This window comes from Podarcis erhardii (assembly GCF_964252035.2).
Source record: "Podarcis erhardii genome assembly, chromosome: 1".
Taxonomy (NCBI): domain Eukaryota; kingdom Metazoa; phylum Chordata; class Lepidosauria; order Squamata; family Lacertidae; genus Podarcis; species Podarcis erhardii.
This window is the reverse complement of record NC_138497.1, coordinates 89274037-89286146: the sequence shown is the minus strand read 5'-3', so window position 1 is coordinate 89286146 and position 12110 is coordinate 89274037. Positions and strand designations below refer to the sequence as shown.

At 43.8% G+C, this 12110-nt stretch overlaps 1 protein-coding gene across 2 annotated transcripts in view; it reads right to left on the bottom strand.

Annotated features, from left to right (window-relative positions):
• Positions 1-9267, bottom strand: part of IGFBP2 (insulin like growth factor binding protein 2) — a 69054-nt gene extending 59787 nt beyond the window's left edge. The window contains exon 1 of one of the 2 annotated variants that reach the window (XM_081853313.1): positions 8810-9267. In XM_081853313.1, the coding sequence (XP_081709439.1) occupies positions 8810-9236 (427 nt within the window). In that variant the 5' untranslated portion in view covers positions 9237-9267. The remainder of the gene's footprint in view (positions 1-8809) is intronic. The other variant, XM_081853314.1, reaches the window with a different exon arrangement.
• Positions 9268-12110: the final 2843 nt, after the last annotated feature.

Sequence of the window (12110 nt, the reverse complement as noted above, 5' to 3'; positions counted from 1 at the left end):
GCCACCACCAGAACTCACCAGCTCCCTTGTGAGATGCTGTCAGTTGTTTTGTACTCTGTACATGCTCAGAAACTCTGGGCCCATAACCTATCAGTGTTTGAAAAAAGCAAAGGTCCTGACTTCCTTTGTCTCCTCAGCCTGGTCCTTGGACCCTTGTTGGCATAAAAGAGAGTATCCTTGAAGAGTATTTTCTGCTTTTATTCTTAAAAGTCTTTATCTGCGAAATGACCGACCAACTGTATACACATCAACACTACCAGCTTAGTTCTTTTAGCATTAAAGAAACAGCGGCCAATTTTTAGCTGTGACATATATAATTGTTGTTCAATAACCAACTGAATGAGTCATTCATATAAAGGCAAGGTCATTAATAATGAAAACCTGTCTCTAGCTATAATGGGTGGTTCAGTCATATTGTTAGATTCTAAGAAAATGTTTATTTAAAAAATCACAAAATTTCTGCAATGTAGAGATTTTGTATGAATGGAAACTTCCAAAACCAAGCAGGCACACACATCAGCATTGATCCGGTTCAAGCGAAAGCTTCTGGGAACAAAGAATCATGTTTCTTGTGGATTATAAAACCGCACTAGATAGGGAAAACAAAGATGCATAACGAGAATAGAAAGGTTAAAGGTAAATAAGTATTTTCAAGACAGGATGAAGAACCCCACAACAGGCACAAAACTTCTCTCTCTGTACTCCATGTTTAGGTCCAGGAAAAACATCCAAACCTTTTGCAACTGTACTGCTAGGTATCAAAGTACTGGTCTCTGTGAAGTGCCACCACATGTGTTAAATCTGAGCAGGGCATTATAAAATGAAGCAACATCTATTCTATCTATGTTTTTCTAGTGTCACATTTCGGCATCAATTTCAAATTCTATTTTTAAAAAAGGCACTTTGCTTTTCAGATTTTCTCTCATGCCTGAAAAGTTGTTCTCGTTTCAAAGAGAAGGATGATCCTGTGCCTCGTCCTAGCCCAAACATGCTCGTGTAACATGAACCCCATGGATCAGGGCACTGCAATTACTGAAATCTCCATTAGCAGAACTTGTAAAACCGTCTGTACTGAACTAATGTTGCATCAGGCCAAAGGCTAAATTCCAGGCAAGGTCACAAGTCTTCTTAACTCCTCTTCATACCAGGGGAGAGCTAAACTCCACACACACACTAAGTAAAAGAATATAAGTTTTACCATCCCACCCCCCCCCTCCTTCCCCAACCTTATACTGTGTACAACACTAATGTCTCAAAAGAAATATAACTGATCTGTAGAAAATACAACCTGAAAAAAGAGACAATGCACGTACTTTTGTAAACCAAGAAAATCTTTAATATTTTTTTTAAGGTCTCAAATTGCTCAAATCAGATCATTTCAAAAGTGCAGAACCCATTGCTTAGGACAGCAATAACTAATCAATAAGATGCCATAGATCCTAAGCATCTTGTGCTATAACATTGCTTGGGATTAGACAAACTCATGGAAGGATGAGATAGGTGCAGTAGCCATGACAGATAAATGCAACATCCATTATCAAATATATCTCTAGTGACCAGATGCTGGAGACAAACTATCAGGAAGTGGCTGTTTTTAATTGCCTTGGACTTGTATTCCCCCCTCCCCCAATAATATTTATTAGTTTTCCATTTCATTAAAAAGAACATCAACATTTCTTATCCTCACATATATTCTGACTCTTTCGAGTCTACTCCTTCCTCCCTTCCCCCTAGATAGCTTTCTAATTACATTTCCTATCTTCTTCGCATTTCTATTTCCTCTTATTTACTTCGTCTTACTTAAATCCACATACTATGCAATATTGCCCTGTACTTGTAAGCTTCCCAAGCTCAGCAACTGCTGGAGATAAGAGTACTGGACTAAATGGAATTATGGCACTAACACACCTGAATAAAACTTCCAGCATAGTCATGGAAACACTGGGTAACTTTGGACCATCACTTACAGCAGGGGTGGCTAACCTGTGGTCCTCACAATATTGCTGGCCTTCAGACTCCTATCAATCCCAGCCTGAATGGTCTATGAGCAGGAATTATAGGAGTCCAACGACAGATTCCCCATCCCTGTCTTAAGTCATGTTATAGGTCTGGCAAGGAAAACTGATATAGCTGTTCCAGACTCTGTGCTAGCACAGATTGGCAGGTTTTTATTATTACAGAATTTAATTTTAAATGCATTCTGTATCTCACACTCCTCACAAACACATCCCAAATTGTTAGTCTGTACTCAAGCCCCATCAAACCGCTTATGGTTTTCCACAGTCCAGAAGCTCCAACAGCCCCCTTTGGCAATACCAGGTTCAGTTAACACCCACCTCCAATCTAGAAGAAAAGGAAGCAAGGCATGTTTGAAACAAGGAGAGAGCAGAACATCTGCTAAAAGGCAAGAAAAAAGTTTAAAGCCTTGCAAAATATTTTCCCAAAGTCCACAGTTATATAGCACCCACACAGAAAGACAGCCACATGAATAAAAAGCCTCTATTTATTTCAGTTAGTTGCTTGCTTGATATTTATTAGCTGCGCTTGTAGTTTTAAATAACCAGCATTGTAATTCTTTCTGCCTTTGCAAAATCAAGGAGCATCTGAATTGTCTTTCTAAGGATAGTCTCTGTGGAATGGTCAGAAATGGTTCTAGGTCTTCCCACCATTCCAAAATTCTGTTACACCAGTGCTACTCCTGGAAAAGTGCAAAACAGGCTGTGATAGCGGCAATTTCAGTGACAGCTCCAATAGCAATAAAATACTGCCAGGATCTTGACCGGTTAGCAGTGCTCCATAACTTGGGAAACATTGAAAGCAGAGACAGAACGGCAACTCAAACACACCCTACAAACGAAAAGCTGTAACACCCTATCCACTCCACAGAAATACTGTGCATTAGGAGGTGATGGTCCTATGATCTCTTGGGGACTAGCTGATTTATTGCCTCTGGAACATCTGCAGCAACACTTTATTACATCAGATGTGTAAAAGCACACTAAGAAGGTGCTCCAGGGAGGAACAGAGGATGATCAATCAAGTTAACAAGGTGAGAGAACAGGAAAGGGGGGGGGACCTAACAAGAATACTTCCGCAACAAATGGAAGGAAGTGTGGGGTTGGGGATGGGGGGGGGGTTTACAATAAAATTGCCACATACAATCCTTTTATTCAAACCTTGAGAAATTCTGTCAAATAGGTTTATGGAGCCCAGTTCTGCAGCATCCAATATCAACGGCTAATAACTGAAGAGTTCAGGATCCCTGAAGTGTTCCCCTACTGATGTGCACATTCCTCATTTTCAATGTTATGTTAGCTGATGAACTTTTGTGGGAACTGGCTTGTGTAAACTGCATTAATTTTAGTTCTCACCCAGTTGCCTTGCAGAGCAATCCTAAGTGAGATGGAGATTTAAGCGGCGAAACATAAATAACTTCCAAAGCTCTGTTGGCCTGCTCTGGACAAGGAAGAAGTGGGGGGCACTTTTTATTCCCTCCCCCTTGCAGGCAGTTTAAAACAAACAAACAAACAAATGTCCACTGAGAGAAAAATTAACTACACCAGCTTCAGGATGTTGTAGTTAAGAGTCCTGAGCCAGGACACTGACAAGGAAACAAGGCAGCTTTTGATCAAGGGGTTTCAAGACCACCCAAAAGACACCCCAGATTAGACCATGACACTTCCCATGGACAGACTAGGGACCTCTAGGATGGACAGACTGACCACCTGGCTGGGTTTCTCTCCACCAACAGTGCTAAACTTCTTTTCTCATCCTATCCCTACTCATTCATCCTTTGGCAAGGGTTTAGACACTGCCCATTGACTTTCTGCTGTTCCTCAGTTCTATGTCTATGTTCCATTTCTGTACGTCATGGCTTTAACTTTTGTGAATCACCCAGAGAACACCCGTTAATGGGTGGTACAGAAACATTGTAAATACATAAATAAGCAACATCTTCATTTTTCGCAAGTCTGTTGAAAGTACGAGCGGAGTTGGCTGTGGATTGCAAAGTTAGTCCCTACCACAGCCACAAAGGTGACTCAGGGTTTTTCAAGTTCATTGGGGCTAACTCCCAGGTAGCATTCACCTTTGCTATTGCTATAGAGACTATGGTAGCCAAACTTATCATTACTGTTTGAAGATACCAAAAATGGTCATTGCATAAAGGTAGCCAGTGTGGTGTAGTGGTTAAGAGTGGTAGTCTCGTAATCTGGGGAACCAGGTTCGCATCTCCGCTCCTCCACATGCAGCTGCTGGGTGACCTTGGGCCAGTCACACTTCTTTGAAGTCTCTCAGCCCCACTCACCTCACAGAGTGTTTGTTGTGGGGGAGGAAGGGAAAGGAGAATGTTAGCCGCTTTGAGACTCCTTAGGGTAGCGATAAAGCGTGATATCAAATCCAAACTATTCCTCCTCCTCCTCCTCCTCCTCCTCCTCCTCCTCCTCCTCCTCCTCTTCTTCTAATGAAAATGATCTAACCCCCAACTGAACACATGAATTCTCAAGGATAATTGAGGATAATCACATGCTTATCCAAGATATGAGTGACAAATGTGGCCCCTCTGTCCAGTAAAGGTCTAGCCCTTGCAGCTCTTCCCAGGCTACACAGCTTCCTCAGTTCCTAGTTCCTCCTGGTTCCTGGTTGCTCTCTCCAGGAACCAGGTGCATGTATCCTGGTTTTCACAACATATTTTAGTCTATTTTCAGAAATGAGTATTCTCCTACATTGATGAGTTAACAGAATAAGCAGTCAGCAGCCTTTAGCCTCTGAAACTTCAAATAAAAAATTGCCGGGTCCTCATTCAGCAAGTTGTGTTTATGTCAGCAAGGATGAGAGTTACAGACAGTCCTTTGAGGTCTGGGGTCAATTGCCAAATGGATATTTATCATTCAGGAACTTAGAATGAAACCCATGGACTCTTTACACATTGAATTTGGAAGAATATACAGTGGTACCTTGGGTTAAGAACTTAATTCATTCTGGAGGTCCATTCTTAACCTGAAACTGTTCTTAACTTGAGGTACCACTTTAGCTAATGCGGCCTCCCACTGCCGCCACAAGGTGATTTCTGTTCTCATCCTGAAGCAAAGTTCTTAACCTGAGGTACTATTTCTGGATTAGCAGAGTCTGTAACCTGAGGCGTCTGTAACCCGAGGTACCACTGTACTGAAAACAGTTGGCAATGACTCTTGGTTGCATCTACCCATGCCTGCAGTTGCTTGTTAGCAGAAGTGAGGAAGGAAATCCACTCAAAATAGCATCGAGACACTACCTCAGTCAATCTAATTGGCACTGAGTAACTTCATGGGGAGAAGTGAAGGTTTAAGACTTTATAAAACTGGACCCCAAAAGGGTACAGCTCTATTTGGCCCGTCAGTTTGATTTGCACAGACTTGATATTTTCATTCCAACATTCCCCAGAATACCCACAGCCTTTTTTGCAATCAGCAACAGCATCCGTTTCTTGCTGTGGATTATTTGTATTTCTTTCTGCCTACAGCCTTTTCTGGATTGGCAGCCCAGACCTCAGTGGAAGATTAAACAATACCGAAGCCCACAGCAGGAGAATTCTCAGTCTTATTCCTTGTTTCACTTGGGCAACCTTCCTGACTCTCATCAGGGACAAAATAAAAGTTGCCAACCCCTTAATTTAGGAATTGCATACAAGTTTTGCATTCCAATCCCCAGTCAAGAGAAGGATTTTTCTACCCCAACCTGCTCTGTGCAAATAAATTTTTAAAAATCTGCTCTTTGACAGATGAGAACATGCCAGAGTATGTTTCAGAATAATTTCACATGCGCTCCCGAGAATGATCTTAAGCTATCCCCCCCCTCTCTCCACACTTGAATTCAGCAAAGACCAATTGCCCCAGTTAGCCATCTCTGTTTATCATGGAAAACCTCCCATCACACACTCATTTTTTATTGTATTGGAATGCAATACTGAACAAACAACATTATGTGAAGTTTTTTTTCCCCCGGTTGAAAAGTTAACTTAATTAAACGAAGATTAAAACCATTTCCAAAAACTCACTACAATCTTAGCCTATCTGATGGGAGTCCTGCTTTCTGTGGTTCAATGGTTTGAGCTTGTTTTGCTGCTTTCCTAGACCTCTCCGGTTTTAAATATCAGAGTTCCTCACTTTTATCACTACACTAATATGGTTATGTCCTGCATTTCTATCTACCATCTCTCGGGACAATATTGAGGTGCATGGAGAAAGCTGTCAGTGTGCTTTTTGAAAGTGTTATCAGGGAAACTGCTACAAAAGGATTTAAGAAGCTAATTTGAGCAACACCAATGAAACAAAGTGTTAAGGTGAACCACTTATTATAGCTGAAAAATAGTCCAATCCAAAATCCACATTCATCCAATCCCCCACTGTTCTGACTCCACATTCCTTTTATTCCGTAAGGCTCATCGTTTTCTGAACCCTATGCAGAGCAGAGCCCAGGTAGAAAAGTTTCATTTTGTTTCATGCTGCAATACTAAGTACACAACATAAGGGAGCTTCCTGTGTTTCCGAGTAAGACCATTGGTTCATTCATCTAGTTCAATACTGTCTACTCTGGCTTGCAGAGGCTCTCCTGGGTTTTTGGCAGCTCTACTTTGAGACACCAGGGATTCGACCTGAGAACTTCTGAACACAAGTCAGATCCCCTAGCACTCAGCTATGATAATTTACCCTCAGCGAGTCCTGCTGAATTTAAAGTTTACTTTTCCAACAGGAAGGCTTGTGAGTGTGGTGTATGTGTGTGAAAAGTTAAGTGAGTCCACACATATATATTCAGAAACGTCTGAGATAATTATACAGTCAACAACTCATTATGGAAACAGATTATGACAAAGTACTTATTGTAGGTGAAGATGGCCTATGTCAGACAGAAGCTGTGTGTTTATACCTATATTTTACACACTGGTTTTTAGGAGAGTTTCTTCCCACCTCAAACCATAAATATGAGAGATGCAGACCCACACATGCAACCCTTCATTCTCTACTTTGGTCAGCGTGAGTTAAAATGTCACTGCAACTAGCTGCTTATGCCAAGGGGTAGGAGCTACTGCAATCAATTGATAAGCAATCAATTGCAGGACCCCCCAGGACATAATGGGTGATATCCAACTCAGTCATACTCAAAAGTAGACCCATTGAAACCCATGGACTTGAGTTATTCCACTGATTTCAGTGGGTCTGCTCTGAGAATGAGTAACATTGGATTTCATTCTACAGCAGAAATGGGGAGCCTTTGTTCCTCCAATTGAGGAACTCCCACCATCCCTAACCACTGGTCATGCTGAATGTAGTTGGTGGAGTGGTTTCCCATTCCTGGCCTATAGCTTTAGCTGCTTAGACAAGGGAAGTTAATAGTTGATGACCAAAGAAAGTTAAACTCAGGCAGTGTTGCCTCCGGCTGCTTCATATGTCTGCCACAGGTACATCACAAACATCAAAATGGCAAATCATGTTCTTAAACATTCCCAAGGACATGAGTCAGGGTGCCACAGGAGGACAGCTCTTAAACACATGTCCACTGCATGAAAAAAGATATATAATTTTCATTCACACTTCACATTTTACCCCGCAAGACACAGCGGAGTAATATCTGTGCGCTCACAGCAGCCAGGACTGCAATTTAAGACTGTAAAGTAGCTCTTGAGGATCTTTGTGCCACAGAACCAACAGGCAGAATTGTGATGGACCATATTTTGGAATGTTGCTGCTGCTGCTCTCTCCCCACTATCTTGCCTTTAAAAAGCCAGCGTGCTATGTTGGAAAGTTTGACGAAGGCTTTTGTGAGCACACTTGCATGCAACTTTTCACGCAGGAAAGTACGGTAGTTAAATAGAAGGCATCTCACTTACAGTCTTGATAGGGTAGAGTGGATTATTCAGTTTCTATGTGTTAAAAATGTTTCTAAGTGGAGTACGAAACACCGAAGCAACAATGTACATCTTAAACAGTTACAAAAACACAGTTACATATTAAAATTGTTACATCAATATGAAGTTACTAATAGTTCAGAACTCTATTGCCGTATCTTCATTTTTGCATAATACATACCGCACATTGGCTCTTTTAATTTTGCATACAATAGGAAGTCTGTTCCTCAGATCCAGCCCCACACCTGTCAAATTCACCCAAACTAAGGCCTTCCTCTCCCATTCACCCCACATCAAATTCCCCAATGTTTGTGTTCGCCCATTGCTACCCGTGCCTTCCTCCCTCCCCGTCCCTGCACAATAATGCGTCTGCTCACTAGTTCAACTCTTGACTCTTGATATCCTTTCACACCAGATTCTTCTACTGCTTGCTGCCCCAACAGCTAGTTTACCCTGGCCAGCCAATTTCCCACACGGGATCCTCAGAGATGACAAAAGCACTCACTTAAATACATTGTTATTAGGTCGATTCATAACAATACCTGGGACACCCCTTGTTCGAAGTAAGTCCGACGTCTTTTCAAGCCTAGTGGGTAGAGTCAGGGTAGTGTAGTGGTTAGAGTGTCGGGTAGGAACACGGCTTGACTCCCCACTCAGCTCAAATGGATGTCTGGGGCCAGTCTCCGCCCCTCTGCCTAACCTACCTCACAGGGTTGTTGGGGGGACTAAATGGGGAGGGGGAGAGCCGTGCGCGCCGCCCTGAGCTCTCCGGGGGGAAAAGGTGGGAGATAGCAGCAATAAAATAGATCTCTACAATGAATTGGAGAGAGGGGGAGCACACTGCACATGCTCAGAGGGCGGGAGTTCATTTGACGCCCTAGTTGCCCCCAAAGCCCCCCGCGCGGAACCGGCGCCCCGTCCACTCACCGGTCGCTCGGTGCTCGGCGCTGGCGGCGCCGTACTCGGCGGCGTCGCTCCGTCGGGCGCAGGTGCCCTGGCCCTGCACTAGCGCCTGCAGGGGCAGCTCGGCGCCGGGACGCGGGTAGCAGCGGAGCCCCGAGGCGCAGCGCGGCGTGTAGACCCCGCACGGCTCCCCCTCGAGGCGGGCGCACACCCGGCAGCAGCCGCAGCCGGGCTCCCGCACCAGCTCCGGGCACGCGTCCCCCTCGGATCCCGACGAGACGGGCGGCGACGGCGCGCAAGCGGCCAGGCGCTCGGCGGTGCAGGGCGAGCACATGAACAGCACCTCGGGCAGCGCCACGCGGGCCGCCGGCAGAGACGCCCACAGCGCCAGCCCGAAGCCCAGCCACAAGGAGCAGCGCCCGGCGCGCGGCTGCAACAGCAACTGCACCATCGTGGCAGCAGCGCTTCGCGGAGTGAGCCAGCCAGCCAGCCTGCCAGAGAGCGCCCGCCGGCCGGGCAGGTGCTGCGGGGCGAGAGAGGGGCGGGCGCGCCGGCGCCGCTGGGTCCTAAAGGCAGGCGCGCTCGGGGAGGGAGCTGGGCTCCGCTCTGCTCCACCTCTCTTCTCTCTCTCTCTCTCTCTCTCTCTCTCTCTCTCTCTCTCTCTCTCTCTCTCTCTCTCTCTCTCTCACACACACACACACACACACACACACATTCTCTCTCTCTCTCTCTCTCTCTCACACACACACACACACACATTCATTCACTCACTCACTCACTCACTCACTCACTCACACCTTCTTTCTCTTTCTCACACACTCACAGTCCCCCCCCACTTTTTCTCTCTTACACATTCATTCTCTCTCTCTCTCTCTCTCTCTCTCTCTCTCTCTCTCACACACACACACACACACACACACACACAGAGAGAGAGAGAGAGAGAGAGAGAGAGAGAAGGTGACGCGTTCTGCCCTGCCTGCCTCGACGGAGACCACAGACTTCCTTCGGAGTAAAAAAATCATATAAGCACCCCCAACTTCTAGGGGATGAGATCCCTTTGCCCCCCCCCCAAAATATTTGAGGGTTATGGCACTGCTTCCCTTGCTGTTAACGGTTGCGTGACAGGCAACAGTTCAACAGGTGCAGCTTTCTTCCGGCAGCAGTTTGTATCTTGGCTTTCCTCTCCAAAGAGCTTGCGAAGAGAGGACCACTTTGAGTTTGGGTGTGATGGCCTTGACAACGAGGGGCAGGCTCTCAGGACCGAACTCACAGGGTTGTTGTGCTATAATAAAGGAAAATAACCCTGTGAATCCCTGAACAGCAAATTTACAACAGGTACTCAATGAAAATCATGGGGTGCGTGCCTGAGGGAGGGGGAGCAAACCAGAGCAAGTGAGAATGAAGCTTTATCCGCTTCATGCACCAACCTTGGCTAGAAGCTGAATCAGGAGGCTGGCAGTATTCAGCCCTCTGCTATTATAGATGTGATTACCAATGTTTCTCCATTTCTTGTTATTTTAAAGAAGCATGAAAATTATTGATTTATTTCTTGCTAAATTTATATCCTGCTTGTTCTTCCAAAGGAGCATGGGGCAGAGTTCTGGTTTAATCAACTGCATTTTGTTTTATTTTCTGTGGGTTCCTTTTTTATTATTGTACACCTGCTTCAGACTAAAATGGTACAAAAATAAACATACCATGTATTAAGGGATATATCGACACAACAATTGCTTGTAAAAGGACACCCTAATTTCACAGATGATTTCTTGGGGAAATTTCCTGGGTTTCTTTTTTTTAAGTTGATTCTAAAAAGTGGGTGTTTAAAAAGCCTGCTAGACTCAAGTTTTCTTCCTTTTAGAAATCAAGTTTTGAAGGTAATAGCAAAGATAATACAAATCTGTGAAATACTGATTGTGTTTGTTCTTTGATAACCCAAAGTGAAAATTGGTGGTTGCATTTAAAATGAGTGTGTGTGAGAGATGCTCGTTAATGCACTTATTGCACTCTTGTAATTGGGAAAAAAATCTTTAAATAAATTTATGGTTCTCCTTAAGGCTGAAATCCTACTTGAGAGTAATTTAAATTAAAACCAGTGAGAATTGTTTCTGCTTAGACATGGGTGAGATTGGGTTGAACTTGTTGCCTCAAATGCAGGGAGAGAATTATGAGTAAATGTATCCATCCTAAATATCATGATGCTGTATTCGTCTGTGATGACATCATAACACGACACTAGCATAATAGCTGTCTTAACGTTCCGCCCCCCCTTGTGTTTCAGCAGAGGGGCCTCTAAAGCCTTGATATGGTAATGAAGTGAGATTTACCTTCCATCATGGAACTTAAGTTGGTGATACATGGAATTTCTAGGAAGCCACAAGTTCAGGCACTGACCAGATCCAAACTTGCTTAGCTTCAGCAAGAGAGTGGACTTTATGTGCCTTCAGACCATAGCCTAGGTCTTGACTGAGATCTCTGATGACACCATTCACTCTATATACCTCACTCACTTGAAATATTACAAGTCTGTCTCTACATGACTCAGAAGTTCAGAATGTGCTGCACACAGATGACCTAATCACAGTATCAGCAACATGAAGGATTAGAAATAAAATTTTAGCTTCTGAAAGATCTTTGCAATATCTGGGCACTGAAAGCAAACTTGGCAGATACTATGGTCATGATTTTTCAAAAAGAAAAGCAAACACAACAATATTCTATGACCCCCCCCCCAAAGAAACTAGGGGAAATCATCTGAAAAGGAATATATCTGAGCCTTATAATTAATGTATCAGACACCTGCAGTTTATCAATTAAAGCCCTATTAGAGAACTAAGAAAAAATCCCAACAACTCACCAGCTATAAATATGCTATATTTATATATAGATATATAATCTAATTCTACAAATTTCACCTTACTGGTGTGAATGATGGCTTGGAAGCATTCTTAAAATTAATAGTACACTTCTTAGCACACCCACCCACAGCAAACAGAAGGCTTGCAATTCTCACACGCTAGTTCTCCAGGAGGGATATAGGACTTTTCCCAGAATATAAACACACATAGCAAATGGTAGATGCTTCTTTCTCCTATTAAGTGTACAGAAACCAATTTGAGCTCCCGGTACCACTGGAAGCAGCCCATGTTCCCTCAGTTATAGACCAAAGGGTTAATTCAAATGCCGGGGAAAGAGGGAGAGAAAAAGCCCTGCCTATATATTATCATTAACTGAGTTCAATGACCTTTGGACAAGCGAAGCAAAAAGAAAAGAAAAAGGGGGTGGGAGAAACCTTAACAAAATGGTACTGAAGCAGCTGGGTCAAGTG